At 42.0% G+C, this 17,240-nt stretch overlaps 1 protein-coding gene across 7 annotated transcripts in view; it reads left to right on the top strand.

Moving 5' to 3' along the window:
• The first annotated feature begins 207 nt into the window (after nt 1–207).
• Nucleotides 208–17,240, top strand: part of BRWD1 (bromodomain and WD repeat domain containing 1) — a 134,626-nt gene continuing 117,593 nt past the window's right edge. For 6 of the 7 annotated variants that reach the window (XR_012898105.1, XR_012898112.1, XR_012898113.1 and 3 more), the window contains exons 1-8: nt 5,833–6,045; nt 6,194–6,252; nt 6,453–6,482; nt 6,644–6,703; nt 9,876–10,026; nt 12,930–13,028; nt 13,667–13,827; nt 16,457–16,678. Coding sequence is in view for 3 of the 7 variants with exons in the window: in XM_075911992.1 (XP_075768107.1) it covers nt 5,982–6,045; nt 6,194–6,252; nt 6,453–6,482; nt 6,644–6,703; nt 9,876–10,026; nt 12,930–13,028; nt 13,667–13,827; nt 16,457–16,678 (846 nt within the window). In the remaining 4 variants the exon portion in view is untranslated. Of the gene's footprint in view, nt 263–5,832; nt 6,046–6,193; nt 6,253–6,452; nt 6,483–6,643; nt 6,704–9,875; nt 10,027–12,929; nt 13,029–13,666; nt 13,828–16,456; nt 16,679–17,240 lie in introns of those variants that run through there. The other variant, XR_012898106.1, reaches the window with a different exon arrangement.

Here is a 17,240-nt window from a genome sequence, read left to right as displayed (position 1 = left end):
GCCAGGGTGTCTCCCCCACCCACCAGAGTATGCACACTTGCTGCTGCCTCCCTGAGCAGTAACATTGTGACATCAGAGATAACTAGCCAGTCAGCACTCCCTCTCTTCGGTTAATTTGCATACTTGTCACTATTACCCTGGTTGCCTAGGCAAGAGCTTTCTTTTGTAACTGATTTCCCTCAGACTTCCACTGATCACAGGAGGAGCTGTAATGAAAGCAGATTGTGTTTTGGTAAACTCCTGCTGTGCTATCTGAACTGTGGTAAGTTATACATACTCCCCTCTCACCCCCAAAAGTATTATCTATTCTTCAAATAATGTCCCTGTGGATGGTCCCAGTGAGGTTTTGGTGCATCCTGACACTGTTAATCAAAGATTTCCATTAGCAGCATCTGTCTAAGTTGCTCATGTGCAGTGATCATCTTGTGGCATGGTCGGCACTTCCTCTAGCATGCACGTAACCAAACTAAGTTAGTTCCTTCTCTACCATCCTCAGTCTGAGATGGAGATCCATAGCAGAGTCCCAATGTCTTTCTCTAAACCAGTGGTCCCCAACCTTTTTGGGTGGCGGGCGCTGCGAAGGGCTGGCAGGTGCCTGGGGGCGGCGCATGCCCCAGGCGCCCGAGGGCCGTGCATGCGCCTCGCGCTCGGGGGTGGTGCAGTGGCCGCGCATGCGCTGAGTGCCTGGGGGCAGGGCCGCGCATGTGCGGGGCGGCGCTAGGCGGGTGCACATAAATGCCCCGGTGGGCACCGCGTTGGGGACCCCTGCTCTAAACCATAACAAATTAAATTAGTTGTTAGTAGAGTTGGTCATAGAGTACCTTGTTAGCTCTTAGGCCTTAAAGAAAACAACCTTTTTCTATCTCAGAGGGGGTAGCCATGTTTATCTGTAACTATACAAAAAAGAAGGTAGTCCTGTAGCAAAGCTCATGGGCAAAACCCACCGCTTTTCCTGTTAGCTTTCCTAAGGCAGGAAATAGGGATGTTAAGTATCGATTAATTTAGTAGTCGAATAGTCGGTGGTCGATAAGGAAGGGCGCTTAAAGCACCACTTCCAGCTCAGGGCACAACTCCTGGCTGCCGCTGTGCACTCTTAAACGGACAGAGAGGAGCCAGTGCGCAAAGATGCCCATTCATTCTCTGGTCCCCTGCTGGCTTTCAGACAACCCTCACACTGCCACTCTGCATTTTTAAGTGGCAGCCCCTGGTGCACTTCTCTATTTCAGCACAAGAGCCCTCTCCACTCCCCCTCTCCTCCCGCTGCCACTCTGCATTTCTAAAGATGTAGAGTGGTGGGGGCGGAGGGGGCTCTTGTGCAGAGACAGAGAAGTGGGACCAATGGCTGCTGCTGCTATATCCCTTTAAAAATGCAGTGTGGCAGCGGGGCAGGAGGGCTCTTGTGCTGAAATAGAGAAGCAGACGGGCGGCCACTTAAAAATGCAGAGTGGCAGCATGAGGGTTGTCTGAAAGCCCACGGGGGACCAGAGAATGAACCTATCTTTGTGCACTGGCTCCTCTCTGTCCCTTTAAGACTGTGTGTGAGGATGATCAAGTAGTTGATAATGCTACAGGATAAGCTCCTGCTTATCGGGTAGTCAACTACTTCACATCCCTAGCAAGAAACCTAGTACAAACTGCCTGATTCCCCAGCATTTAAGAAATGTGTTTCTTTCCATGAGACTATATCCATCTTTGACAGTCACTCTCTCTCTGTCCATTGTCACAATGAATCGCACATCCCTCAGAAGTATGCTCACTGTAGCAACCTAGCCAAGCATGACAAATTCCTATGCTTAAAGCTGACCCTGAGGGGAGAAAAAGTAATCATTTGAGCCGGACTCCAACGCAGGACAGGAAACCTGCCCTTCAGGTGACTCCTTGGGCAGATCCATGTTATCCAAAGAGAGCATCCGATCCTCCAAAATGCAAGGAAAAGAGCCATTACTTCCACTACAAAGAGAACCACATAAGTGGTCTCCTACCAGGTTACTGTCCTCCATATGGGTGAGCACCCCCTTGATGTACCTCTGGCACCATCCACATGAGAACCTTTGCTGTGCTCCACCAAAAGGAAAAGGAGTCCAAGCACATGTCCAGGCAAGTCTCCTCCTCTATATCACTGACAACTCTGGTGAGAGAGACAGTGCTGAAGCACTCACCATTGGCCATGTACTCACAACAGTCTCCAGCAGCTACATTGGCACCAATTAATAAAACCATGATGGCACGGACCACTCTGAGCAAGATGACACAAGTCATCTATATAGACACTAGTATCATCTAAATCAGTGCCATCAACATCAACAGTGCCGAAACTGCAACAATTCTTACAACATATAGGCTCCTCGGTGCCAGTCACCCCTGTTTGGCACTGATGGCTCTCCCAAGCACACTAGCATTGCCCATCTTATAAGAACAGCCATACTGGGTAAGATCAAAGGTCCATCTAGGTCAATATCCTGTCTACTAACAGTGGCCAATACTAGATTTCCTGGAGGGAGAGAACAGAAAAGGTAATCACGTGATTCCTCCCCTGTCATCCATTTCCAGCCGCTGACAGAGGCTAGAGACACCATTCCTAACCATTCCGGATAATAAGTATTTGATGGACCTAACCTCCATGAATTTATCTAGTTCTTTTTTGAAACCTGTTAAAGTCCTGGTCTTCACAACATCCTCTGGCAAGGAGTTTCATACTGTGTGAAGAAAAACTTCCTTTTGTTTGTTTTAAATCTGCTACCTATTAATTTCATTTGGTGACACTTAATTCTTATGTTATGGGAACAAGTAAATAACTTTTCCTTATTCATTTTTTCCACACCAGTCGTCATTTTATAGACCTCCATCATATTCCTCCCCTCCACCCCCACACACTTTAGTCTCCTCTTTCCTAAGCTGGAAAGTCCTAGCCTTTTTAATTTCTCTTCATATGGGATCCATAGCTAAATTAGTACTCAATTTTGTATGTATAGTTGGGATTATTTTTTCTAATGTGCATTACTTTACATTTATCAACATTAAATTTCATTTGCCATTTTGCAGCCCAATCACTTAGGGTGTATCTACACTGCACCGTAACTGGAAATAAGATATGCAATTTGAGCTATGTAAATTGTGTGTCTTATTTCAGTGCTATTTCAAAATAGTTTATTTCATCATTTGGTGCTGTCTATACAGTGCCAAATTTCAAAATAAAGTGCTATTCCGAAATGTTCCTTACTCATTGTAGAGTGAGGTTTACAGGGACATCAGAAGAGTGAACTTGAAATAATGGGCTTGCTGTGAAGACATGGGATAGCTATTTTGGGATACTCTTGTATCCCGAATCTTGAGCAGTTTACTATTATTATTGTATTAGGCAAAAAGACCAGTGAACAGGAAAGTCACTTTTTTGTCTCAAAACTCTTCTCTCAGAAGAAAGTCATTTTTTGTGTCCCAGCCCCAGCACAATCTTGTTGGCCGATCAATGGGAGCTGCTAGGGCTGTGCTTGAGGCACAGGCAGTGTGAGGGGGCCCCCTCTCCAAGGGGTGCACGGCACACAGAGAATATATGGCCCCTGCAGCTGGCTGCCTTGAGTGGCGTGCAGGAGGCAGGGAGCCTGCCTGAGGGTCCCATTGAGATGCTGGCCAAGAGCTGCCTAAAGTAAGTGCCTCTTGGCCAGAGTCTGCACTCGACAACCCATCCTCTCCTGCACCCCACCTACTTGCCCCAGGTCACAAACCAAACCCTCTGCACCCCTGTCCCAGGTCACAACTCCCTCCCAGACCATCCATTCCCTCCTATATACCCCTTCGCCAGGTCAGAATCCTCTCCTACACCTATACTGCTCCTTGACCCTCCACTCCAATCACCTGCCCCAGGTCACAACCCCTTCCTGACTTGTGTCACCCAAACTCTATATCCCCTCCTACACCCTTGTATCAGGTTTCAGCCCCTGAACCACCTCCTACCCTCCTCCAGTTTAGAATTCTCTCCTGCACCCATATCCCCTCTTAGGCCCAGTACCCTCTCCTGCACCCCAATCCCTTGCCTCAGTCACAATCCCCTCCTTCATCCAAACTCCCTCTCAGACGGTACACTCCTTCCTGCCTCCCAGTCTTTACCCCAAGCTCCCTTCTGCACCCAACCTCCATCCCAGATCCCACACCTCCATTAATATAATGGAAGAGTTCGGCCCTTGACCACTTAAATTGTTGGAGTGACCCCACATCAAACATTTTTGCCCACCTCGATGTACATGACGGAGTATCATCCATTTGAAGATATAACAAGAAAGTGCAACTTGATTGATGAATATTTCTTTGTGTGTTGTATCCTGTAAATAATTTAACCTCATACTTAACTTTGCTTCATTTATTGTTGCTGTTTGGTTCCAGTTAATATGTTATTCAGTACAAGTTACTCCTGTTGGAATCCTGCAACAGTATTATGTCCCCAAATGCAACAACTGCAGAATTCAAACAGGAATAACAAGTTTATGTTGTATAATTCTTCTGGAACCCATTTTGTTAGCAACAACTAGTGTGAGAAACATTAAAACAAGAATATTACTAATAATAACCCAAGGTCCAGTTTAATTATTGCTTGAATCCTTTGTAGATCTCTAAACTGCACTGTCAAATTGACTTCCTATTTCTGAGGCAGGCCAAAGGTGATTTTATCCTGATGCTTAGATCTATAAGAAACAGAAGGGAAGATCTGTCTGTGGCTAACAGGTGAATTTCTCCTTTCATTCTCTGAATGAAATAACACCATGGTGGATGGAGTGGTAGCAGCCTCATGGAAATGCAAATCGTGTTTTGTTAGTCTTTCAGGTGCTACTAAACTATTTGTTGTTTAAGTTTTTCCTGTTACAGACTAACTCTGCTACCCCTCTGAAGCTTTGGAAAATATTTTTGACACTTCTGGGGAATTGCCTGCTGTTGGTAACCCCCACTGGCAAAGCACAGCACCACCTATAGCCCTTAAATAGTCCTTAAAACATCACCAGCTTTCCTGATCCGAACCTTATTTGTAAGTTCTCATAGCCAAGCTGAAGGCAGCGTTAAGGGGAAAGGTGCTAAGCAGGAAGAGAGAGTGACCTGAGCATCTATGCAAGACAGAATGTCGGGGGGGGGGGGGGGGATTACAAACCCTCTGGGCTCTTAGCTAGAAGCCCAGCCTAGGGCGGCGCTTGGCCCACCTTGAGCTCTCGGAACCGTCAAGCCAGAATCACCCTGGAAACAACACGGGGCCCGAAGGGGTCCGAGCAAGGCGGGGTCCTTCCTGCAGCCGCCCGAGGCGCTAGTTCAGCGTCGGCGGCTCCTGCGCGGTGTCTTGGGGGCGGAGGGGAGGCTCGGGGCCCCACAATGGGCTGCCGGACTCCACATGGCGGAGGGGAGCTGCCGCCACAAGCGGGCGCCTCCTGCCTCAGGGCCCCGCAGATGGAGGCGAGGGGGGAGCAGGACGGGCCCCGCCGCCGCGGTGCAGCTGCCGCAGGATCCGGCCACACGCGCCCCTCTAGACTCCAACTCCCCCCCCCCCCCCCATTTCGCCAACGTAAGGACGTTCTCTCGGTGACTCATCACGCCCTCCCTCCATCCGCCTCCACGGCCGGACCTCGTTTTCTCCTGCGACCACAGCAGCGACGTCCCTTGCGCCGCATTAGATCCAGCACCCATAGGCCGCCCGCGGGCTGTTTTTCCCCTTTGGTGCGATCAAAGAATACAAACATCCCCGTCCGCCGTCAATCCCAGTCTCCCCAGCGAGGGACTATTTTTTTTCGTCCGCCTCCTTCCCCCGCCCCCCGCGGAGGACAGCCTCGGTGCCGAGGCGAGTCGCTCCGCGGCAATGGCGGCGGGGCCGAGGCTGAGCTAGCGCGAGGAGGGGCGGGGGAGACGGGCGCTCGGTGGGGGAGGAGGCGCTGAGAGGATTATGCCGAACCGGGCCCTGCCCGCGCCACACGCTGCCTGAGCCCGACTCCCGCTGCGCCGCCCCCGACATGGCCGAGCCCTCGGCCGCCTCCTGCTCCCCCGGCGGCTCGTCCCTGCCGCTCATTGAATCAGGTAACAGCGGGGCGCGGGAGGGAGCCGGCCGGGCGCCGCCGGTTCCTGCTGCTCCCCCGCCGCCATCTTCCTGATCATGATTATGAATTATAGTCGCTGAGGGGCTCCCCCGCCCCGAGCTCATCGCTCTCTCCGTCTCTCCCCGCAGAGCTCTACTTCCTCGTCGCCCGCTTCCTCACCACCGGGCCCTGCCGGCGCGCGGCGGAGGTGAGTAGAGCCCGGCAGTGCCCGCCCGCCTGCCGCCGCGGCGGCTGCTGCTGCCACCCAGGGCTCCGGTGCCTTCCTGGCCCAGAGCCCTGTGCAGCTGCGGCGGCAGCAGCAGTAGCAGCCGCGGAAGAGTCGGCGAGTTTGGTGGTTTCCTCCCCCTCCCCTAACTCGTGTGCATCTGTTTCTTCCTTCCCCTGCAGGTGCTGGTTCAGGAGTTGGAGCAGCACCAGGTGCGTGCGTGTGAGACGCTCTGATGCCTTCTCTTCTCGCCCTTTCCCCTTTTTTAAAGCCACCTATTAAAAACAAATGAAAAACAAAACAACACACATTGTTTTGATGTTGGTCTTTCCACTCTTTTAATCACACTTTTTTTTTTTCTTTCTCAATCTAGTTACTTCCTAAAAGGTTGGATTGGGAAGGAAATGAGCATTGTAGAAGTTATGAAGATTTGGTGAGATTTAAAAAAAAAAAAAAAAACCTTTTGAATTAGAATAACAATGTTAGATGCTTCAGTTAATAAAAGAAAACCTGCAACAATTATTTTATCCTGAGTCTGGCTTGATACAGGAGGCTGATTTTTAGAAGGGGTATTTGATTTATTTACCTTAAATTACCAAACAAAAACATAAGAGGTTAGAGGTGTTTTTAATTGGAGGATATTGTTATGTAGCATAGGCGGGACTTGTGACTGCCACTAGACCTTTTTCCTGCCTACCTATGGGGAAGAGCCAATCTGTTAAGAGGCTTCATTTCTGTGTTTCACTAGGAGACTTGTTAAAGAGGCTTTGATTGGACAGTGTTTATTTTCTTACTGGTTTCCTTCATCTGCTGATTTCAACAGATTAAGAGAAAACAAAATCACTAGTACAGAAATTGGCATGTGGGTTTGTAGTAGTCTGTTTTACTGGCTATAGTTTGTTGTTGTTGTTAATCAAAATATTCCAAAAGATGCCCTTTGGTTCAGGGCTGCACAACTTGTGCCAAATTAATTGCAATAAATGTATTTACAACAAATTCAGCATATAGATTAACTGTTTTTGGTGTTCTGTCTTACTATTTCTAAAATACTGCATGATGTGTGGCTACGTGAATACGAATTAAAGGGAGGACAACATTTATAGTTTACTTATATTTTTTTAAAAGATATATATAGTTCCAAGTAATAAACCTGCCTCAGAATTCCTCAGCTAATCTTTGGAGTTTTACAATAAAATTCTGTTTTTCTTATGCTTTTCCATACTTTGACAAAGTACAGTGGTATATAGCAGAAGGTATAGGGGAAGGCATGAAACTACGTACACAGAATTAAAAATGGAAAAATATAGGTTAAAAGTGAAAAGATAGCTACAAATGTAATTTTGAATTTGGCAGTTCCCTTAATTGAGCAAATTTATATAGTGCTGCTTTAAATCAGGATAGGTCCTGCTCCCTTTATTTGCATGAAGTCAGCAAGGTTACTTTCCAAGATCTGGCCTAAATTTAGGTAAGCACAGTAAGTTTTCTTCTAAAGGATGTTAAGCCCAATTCTTCTGCAAAAGCTTTGATGCTGGCAAACTCCTATGCTGAGTCCCATTGACTTTGGTTGGGCTGTATTATGTGTGTGTCTCCCTCCTCCCCAACAACAAAATCCCCATCTGTGCTGCTAATATTTTAAGTAATAAAGCTTTCTATTTTTAAAAAAATATTTGCCATTTATGCTGTTTAGGTACTTAAAATAGGCTAATCAGTTGCATGCTGTTTGGGTTCCAGGAACAGCTGGCCAGTGTTAAGGCTCAAATCCTGCAATGTTGACCATTTCGGTGTATCCCTTCTTATATGTGAAGTGCTTATTACAGAACTGCTCTCTCAAAAACTCAAAGCCGACAATTAAAAAAAAATATCATTAGGCTTCTTAAAACTTCCTTTAACAAAACTTATGGTAGATATAAATTACATGAAGGTACAAGTATTTCTTATAAACTGAGTTTTGTAAATGTATTTGAAGGTGAAAATTAAGCTTTCTGCTTTGAAGAAAGTTTGCCACATCTTAATATAAACAGATACAAGAGTACTGACCAAGATGCTTCAATCACTGATGAAAAAGATGTAAATGTACTTATTGGCGTACCAAATACTGTTTAGGAATCAGTAACATAATTATCTTATATATTCAGACGTTTGTGTGCAGTAACACTGACTCTTTTCAGTGAATTCATTTCTCAAGACTTCAGACACAAAGTAATTCATAGACTTTATTTCAGTGTTTGATTATTCATACTTTCTTTTCAGGCCAAAAAACAATATAAATGTTAAGTTTTAGAATTTTAAAATGACACTAACTTAAAAATCCAGTACTGCAAGTCATTTAATTAATGCCACTTACTGTCACTAATAATAAACATTCTATATAAATGTCCTGTTTATTACTTTTTATTTATGTCTGTTAAGTCAGTTCCACTATCAGGTACTTAGTGCTTCAGTATTTGGGCTTTAAACACTGCAGGGGATTTCTTAAAATTTCAGTGTTAAAAGTCATTTTTATGTTTAAATTAAAGTGAATTTTCTCTTCTAAATTTTATATATTTTTAAAATAAAACTTTAAGCTAATTTAAGTTGAGCTTTGTACATAAATATAACCTTAGATCTAAAGAAGTCAAGCCAGTGGTTTTGGTTATCACAGCTATAATTCATCCCCCATGTATGCAAATATATATGTAGACAAAACTTTGGCAAGTTAGGGTTCCCACAGCCTACACAGACTTGTAATATCTGACTGTAACTCAAATAGGTTGTCAATCATGAAGTTTGTATACATGGTGGGGTTTTTTGCAGTGAACTTTGGAAAAACAATAATATGGGAAATAAAATGAACAGGCATTTTTGCTTGCAGGATGCTGAGCTTGTGTACACTTGGATTCTAAATTAATCATATCTGAGAATCTTTCCTGAGTGAGTAAATGTCTCATTCCCCTAAGATGTATGTGGAAGCTTTGAAAGTTTTACCGTTGAGTTTAGCATAAGATTGGCTGCTGCATTTCATAGTTTCCTTGAAGAAACTAGAGCTCTTTACAGAGGAACAGGGTAGATGACATATGCCTTAAGTGATGTCAGTAGACCACATCTTTTCAGTGGTTCAGTAATGCCAATTATATTCATTTCCCTCACACTTCACCATCACATAACTTTTTCTGACATTCAGTAGATACAAAATGAGTCAAGGAGCCTTAGAAATTTTGTTGCATATTGGTTAAATCAGACCAAAAAAGTGAGCATAAGACATGGTCATATGTAGAAACAGTAAAATTTGGATCAAATTGGTGTTGCTTATCCTAACTCTTCACTTCACTGAGAAAATATATTTTGTGGAAAATACTGAATATGAGGTAGTGCTCCTTTTTGAGTTACTTGTGTGAAGTCTGTGCTTTCCATAGTAAGATGCTGATGTATAGTAGGTCTCGCTACAAAAGCTTTCTCATTCTTCAGTAATTCATTCCTGTAAAAATCAAAATTTATCTAGCTGATTCTGCTATATGAATTATTTAATATAAATAGGCACTTCTAAATGTTAATGTAAATACTGGCGTTCATAGAATCATCTGTTTTAGATATACCCTATATATGTTTTAAACTTGAGTTCTCATTAGGTCTTATCCAACAAACATGTGGCTCCAGATCATTTGTTGCAAATTTGCAAGCGTATTGGCCCCATACTGGATAAAGAGATTCCACCCAGCATTTCGAGAGTGAATTCCTTACTTGGTGCAGGAAGGCAGTCACTGTTACGTACAGCAAAAGGTATTGTTTTACTTTTTAATTATTTAAATTTTTGCAATACAGTAGAGTATTGCAATACAGTGGAGTATATGTAGAACCTTATCCTGGGGTTTGTGCTGTTGCCATGTATTATAAGCAAATCCAGTAAGTTTTCCAAGACTGTTAGGAGAAACTAAATAACGCTGGCCAGTAATATTAGCTGTCAGTCTCCATCAGTTTACGCCTTCTTTTCCAAAATCCTGTGAAATGAGATGGAATTTACAGCCTGCTCTGAAGATCAACAGCTTTGGCTATTTTGGACTAAGAATGGGGACAAGGAAGTGCAAAGTTCAGGCCTCAGATAGTGCTGTACTCTGAGAAGCTCCCTTGTTTAATTTAGACTAAAAATGCTCTTGTTTGAGCACCTTCTTGTTTGACCATAGTTGTAGGGAATATCTTTGAGAAAAGGATATTCTTGATTTTATAAAGGGCTCAAGAGAGGGTTTTACTGGTCAAAACCAAGAGACTGACTTTGCTTGGAATCCAACAGAGGGGGAATGTTTTGTTCACCTAGTACTTTCCAAATACTTTGCCTAGTGCTTGGAGAGAGCACAGATGAGGGCTTACTTGCTGATGTTCAGTCTAGATAAAGTGGAAGTCATGTTGGTAGGATACTGGGAGGTAACTGGAAAATGAGGCACTGATTGCGAGCCTACCTTGTGGGTATGTAGCTGCTGCTTGTTACGAACATTTGGAGTTTGAATACTGTTGGCTTCTCAGCTGCTCTTAGTGACATCAGTAACTGCACAACTTCATTTGCACTTTACTAGGAGTTGACAGGTTTTTTTGACACAATCTTTGTTAATTTGACCCATGTTCATGTTGCAACAATTTAATCTTGGAAGTGTGCTGTGCATGGACATTCATATGAAACTGTGGCTTCTTCACTTTGGGTAGATATAAAGTATAGTTCTATCTTGAAAAATGTTAAAATAGTTTCTTGGTGATTATTGCTAGATTATGAATGTCAGGTTATGACTAAAATTTCTGAACAATGGTTGTAAAATTACTGTTTTTATAGAAGCTGGCAACTTATTGGAAAGGCATGAGAACCTCTCTTTCAGAGATGGACTTCTATCTGCCATCCAGTGAAGGTAGCCAGAATTAATGAAGCTCACTATGACTGAACAAATCCACTGATTGAAAAATTGAGGGGGTTATGGAAGAGGCAGAGAAACACTTTTCTCATAGTCATGACAAGATGTTTTAAAAAACACAACCTTTTGCTGAGCTTACTGCTATTAGTGCTCTACCTGTCTTTAATTGTATTTCACTTGTGATGGGTCGTTGCTAAACATCGTGACCTGTGAGAATGAAGAGTGGGGGAAGAGAATGCCTAAAAGCCAAGTTCTGAATATTTGAGGGCATACTATAAAATCCAACCCAAACTCTTCTTAGAGTAGTTTTTAATTGGAATAATATTCTGCCTTAGAGCCTTTTGGAAATACTCTGGTTTCATTAGCCTATGTATACTATCAAGAGGCTCATGGCTTCAGCTGAGATCTATTTCAACCTCAATTTATGGAGATACCTCTGAGTATCTGTGTCAGATTATGATGAGGGCATTGCAGTATATCATGGCACTCTGTACACAAATGCCAGTTCTATTTTGACTATCTCAAGAGAGATATTGGGGTATTGATCTATTTTTGGAGACAGAAAGTTCCTGCATTTTGTGTTAGTTAGAAATGGCATGCTATAACACCACTAATTGTTCCAGAACCAGTCCAGTAGTGTCTTCTCATTCATGTGTGAAATCAGGCGTCTCATTCCTCATCATGAATGGTTTACAGTAATGCTAAGCTTGTGATTACTTAATCAATAAGACCTTAAGGTTTTTCCAGTGTATTTGTTTGAATTTCTCTGGGGTGTCTGTTTTTTAACTGAAGAAGCATTTTATGATGTGGAACTATTTTAGTGGATGCCACTGCATTTCCCAGATATCTCTCTTCTGCCCTTTACTAGCTCCACAGTAAATGAGCCAATTGGTGTGCATTTTTGGGGAATCAAATTTGCAACCATTTCATCGCTAGACCTGTTAAAATAAATAACTTTTAATATTGGGGAAAGCGTTCTCTTTCCCTATAGTCAAGTGGCTGACCTGTTGGCACAAACTTAAAAATAAACAAAAGCTGCCTTTGGACAGAGAAAATTCCTACAAAATTGCAGCCTAGAAGAGGCAAAAATTTTGGAAAAATATAGAATGGAAATGTTTATATAACCCAATATGTAGTACTAGCTACTTACATATCATATGTAAAAGATGTTTCTTATGATGATGATGGATGGACAGTATGCAATTCTTTGAGGGGGAATAAATAAATCGGTAACTGCTTTCCATAATATTTTTCCAGAATACCCTTGGATATATGTTACTTTATTTTTATTCTCTGCAAACTGCTGTGAGGAGAGCTGGTGCTAAAAATATATTTTGCAAGAAACTTTATAGAGAGTGACTTTGAATACCCAGAGTTATTTTGTTACTTTATCACATCCATAATGTAAATAACAATTAATAATTTACTATCTACATTTAGTGTTTATATTATTTTGCAGAAATGAGTATGTTGTTACTTCACAAATAAGTAGTCCTTTGAGCTTTTTGAGCAAGTGATTGTGTGTCATTATCTAAACTTCCTTGCCAGGACAGTTACAGTATCTTTACCTATCTTAAGGCCATGTTTTCAAACTTATTGGAAAATTTTAGGTTGTGAGATTCTAAGCCTTTAGTGCTTATTAAATTTAAAATTGTGATATAAGACATTTTGGAAGCTTATTCATTACTCTTTTTGCTAAATTTTATAATGGATTTTTGAACAGTAACATTTGGTTTGCTTTTCTGAAATGTGCTCTTCATGGGTACTCAGCTAACACTGATGTTAAAGATTGCAGGAATACTGTTTGGAAGGGCTCCACTTTAGCTGCTCTTCGTAGAGGAAGACCTCCTGAAATTCCTGTAAACTATGGCACTCTACCAAACCTTGGTATGTAGATGATAAAATCACTTCTAATTTCACTGTACTATGTATTTCTTGACACTTATAATCTCCACTTTTCATATAAAGAGTAATTGAAATTGCATTTAAAAACCAGTTATAAAATTCTGTAGGCGAACTTCTTGATTACTCGGGCTCCGCATGAGCACAGGGGTTACTCGCATAGAATTTATTGCAGATGCACGATGTTACTCTAGATGAGTCTTTCTGCTTTCAAGTATCCAGAATATAAGTAAATAAAGATGTTTAACGGTATCTGAATGTCAGTGGTTGGTAAAAAGGATTCTGGTGACGTAATTTATGAAAGTAAATGGCAAAATACAAGGTAGAAGATGCTGTTTATCTTTTGGGGAAAAAACCCTACTTTATTTGGGACAAGATTAAAAAGCTGCCCTGCTTCTATGTAACATAAACCCACAAACTCAGAGTTCTGTGCACAAGCTGAAGAATCGTTTTACTAAATCCAGTAATATACTGGTTATGGAAGCAAGGCAGTGGCTATATACAAGAGACCTGGTTTACTATAATCATCTATGACATCTAGAAATATCCTTTCAATATATATAATTTTCACAGGATAATATTTTTTGCTTACATTCATTAATTTATTTGTATTTCTGTTTTAGTGGAAGTATATCGTGCAAAACAATTAACTGGATATGCAACATATAATACATCATTTCCAGGAAGTATGTATCAGCACATAAGGATGCATAGGCGGATTCTTGGCCATCTCTCTGCAGTCTACTGTGTTGCATTTGATAGGACTGGACATAGAATATTTACTGTGAGTTGATGTTGTTAATGTTGAGTTTTCTAGCGCTATTTCTATTTAGATATTGGAAAAATAGATTTAAAATGTTCAGTGGTTATACCTGAAATATTAAGACTTCAAAATGTAAAGTTCAGAAATGAAGCTAATTAGCTCATTGACTTCATTTATTGTGTACGGATGGGACATTTTTGAACTATTAGCCATTATTGCTTATTAGCTACTAATCTCTACATACAAGCTTCTGTCACTGACACATTGCAATATTTAGGGTGTTGCATGCTTGTCAGCAGAGAAGTTGTCTGGTTTTATGGGATAAAGATTTAGTTTAACTGCCATTATTATGGGGATTTGGCAGTGAAAGTTAACAAAAATGAGATTATTTTGATGTCATTTTAGATCTCTTCTGTTTGTGTTTGATATCAGAAACTAGGGATGTAAGCGATTACTCGACTAGTTGACTACCCGATAAGCTTAAGCTTATCGGGTAGTCAAGTCACTACTCACTCCTCCTCCCCTTGCTGCCTCTGTATCAGAGGTTGCGGGGGTGGTGGAAGCGGGAGCCAGCTTAAAAGCTGGTCTCTTTCCTCCCCCTTTCCCCGTCTCCCCCCAAAAGCACTGTCTCTGCTCAGAGTGGGGGCAGGGGAGGTAGTCCTGGAGCTGGCTCTGAGAGCTCCCCATGCTATGGCTCTGCCTTTTAAATATAGTAAGAGCTGCCAGGCTTTTTCATCTACGTTTAAAAAGCAGAGTCGCAGCAGTCACGAACCTGGCGTGAGCTGCAACTGCTGAGTCCTGCCCCCCACACCTACCCTCACTGCTGCTCTGCAGTTTAAATGTAGTAGGAGCTGGGCTGCCTGCGCACCCAAATCCTACTACATTTAAACTGCAGAGCCGCAGCTTATCGGCTAATTGTGTACTCAATATAATTTGTATCTATTACACAATTAGTCACCCGATTCTTAACATCCTTATCAGAAACTATTATCTATTTGGGTGAAACTAGGTACTGTGAATTTCAGAGTAAGTCAGAATAGCAAATGATCACTTTTTTTGTGTTATCAAACAAGCTGAAACTTTTTTCCATTTAGGGCTAAATTAACAAAATAATGTAAGTAACTAAAAGGGATGTTACAGACCTAAATTCAGTATTTAGGCACCATTGAGATTATCAAAACCTCTCCTCAACTGATACCTAAATTTCCTCAGGGTCTGAGTTTCTACTAGTAGTGTCCTCTAGATGTGAAGGTTTCAGTTTGATGCACACTGTCCACATGCCTGACTCATGTCGGAATGTAAATAGCCATTAAAAAAGTTAACCAGTTAAACATAGAATTGTAATAATTTAAGTGGTTAACCATGTGGCTGGGGGGCTTCTGCTGGTCAGGACCCTGCCAGGGGTAGCAGGTGACAAGGAGACGTGCTCCAGTTGGCCCTCCCGTTTACCAGTTACTTGGTAAGCATGCTGGTAAAGCTAATGCTTACTGGATAATTGGCTAACCTTTTACTTTTCTAATCTCTTGTCTATGCCTCTGCTTAATCTTCAGACTGAGTGTTTCCTCACCTATGGGGCCTGTTCCAGTAATCGTTCTCGAAGCATGTCAGAACTTTCTCAGTTCTGGGATAGAGTAGTGAGGCCGGGAGAAGGAGACTGAGCCTGCCTTCCTTATCTTGATTCTGGTGACCAGGGCTCTCAATTGCAAGTGGGAGTTCATTTCTCTCCTATACCTAATGTGGAGAAGAGATCTGAACTTGGATTTCCTACCTAGTCCTTGGACTATAGTAACTTTTTTCTCTTTGGCTCAAAGAATATTTAATCATTTATACACAGGAGAGTAGCTTCAACAGGAGAGATTGAGTTCCACACCAGATATTCTATATTTCAGTGGCTTGGTCTCTCACTTGAGGTGGAAATCCAAGTTCAGATTCCTACGCCACATTAGGCAGAGGGAAATTGAGCCTGTCTTTCACATCATAGGTGAGTGCTCTAATAGTTAGTCTGAGGGTGAGTCCATCTTTCTTCCCTTGGCTGTTTCTTGGGGAAAAAAATTAACAGTTTAGGCACTTAACTCCAGGTGAAGGTTCATGAGTCAGAATCCCAACCAGAGATAGAAGCCAAATTTGGTGAAAGAGGTGGGACTAAGTTCACATCCTTCTTAGTATTTCCTGTTGGCTAATTTTAAGATGCTTTCCAGTTTGTCTTTCTCGTTTGTCAACAACTTTTAAAAATGAGTAGTCCTGTGGCACCTTCGAGACGTGTGTAAGCATCATGAGCTTTCGTGGGCAAAACCCCCTTCTTCAGATGAGATGATCTTGAGTGTGTATATCTAAGTGCTTAATTCTCCATATATTTTATATAAGCAGCTAGGTGCCCAACTCAGAGTTGTGGATTTCAATGGATGGTAAAGTGTGTGTGTGTGTGTGTGTGTGTGTGTGTGTGTAACTAGCCACTATGCAATATAAGTTTTAAGTTCCATAAGCACCAATAGCATAAGCAGGGTTTAATAGAAAATCTTTATTTTCCAGCCTTTGAATGGATTTTATTATCTTTAAAGAGAAAACTGAAGGAAATGGTATCTTGAGTATTTTATATAAACTCGAACGTATACCAGATTCAGTAACCCTGTTTGTTTTTTGTTTTTTTTAGGGGTCAGATGATTGCTTGGTGAAAATTTGGTCTACACACAATGGCCGGTTGCTTGCCACTTTACGAGGTCATTCAGCTGAGATTTCTGATATGGCTGTGAATTATGAAAACACTATGATTGCAGCTGGAAGTTGTGATAAAATGATCAGAGTATGGTGTCTGAGGACTTGTGCACCAGTTGCTGTGCTCCAGGGACACACAGGATCCATTACATCTTTACAGGTATATTTTTAATTAGTGGGCATGACTGTCATTCGTGTAGTAGCTTTGAGGTGTTTACATATTAATACCATAATTATCTTTAGTTTTATGCCTTCAAATTCAGTGTGAAAATCGTTGACCATGTTAATGTAAAACAGAAGGTAACATGTTTTTGTTGATCTTGTTATTTTATTTCGCTGTTAGTAAGAATTGTTGTATTGGATAAAATTCCAGTATCGAACTTTGAGAAATGTGTGTAAGTGAAAAGCATTGACCAAATAGAAACAAACTTAGTGCTTCTGAGCTAACACTGTAAAAGGCAGCATTCAGGAATCAATTTATTTTGCTGTTCTCTTGCCTCCGCTTCAGTAAGCATCCTGCCTAAGCTTCTAACTAACTAGAGTTTGAGCTCAGTGTACTGTTTTAAAAAGAATTATGCAGTGCTTAAGTACTGTGATGGTCTTGACTTGAGGAATATACATGTGATTTTTTTCTAAGTGTTCCAACATTGAACTGTAAAATATGTTCAAAAAAGCGCAAAAAGTATGTTCAGGTGTTGTGAAGCGGGGAAGTCAGTCAGCCC

Source organism: Pelodiscus sinensis, chromosome 1 (assembly GCF_049634645.1).
Source record: "Pelodiscus sinensis isolate JC-2024 chromosome 1, ASM4963464v1, whole genome shotgun sequence".
NCBI classification, from domain to species: Eukaryota; Metazoa; Chordata; order Testudines; family Trionychidae; genus Pelodiscus; species Pelodiscus sinensis.
This window is presented reverse-complemented; position numbering and strand designations above follow the sequence as displayed.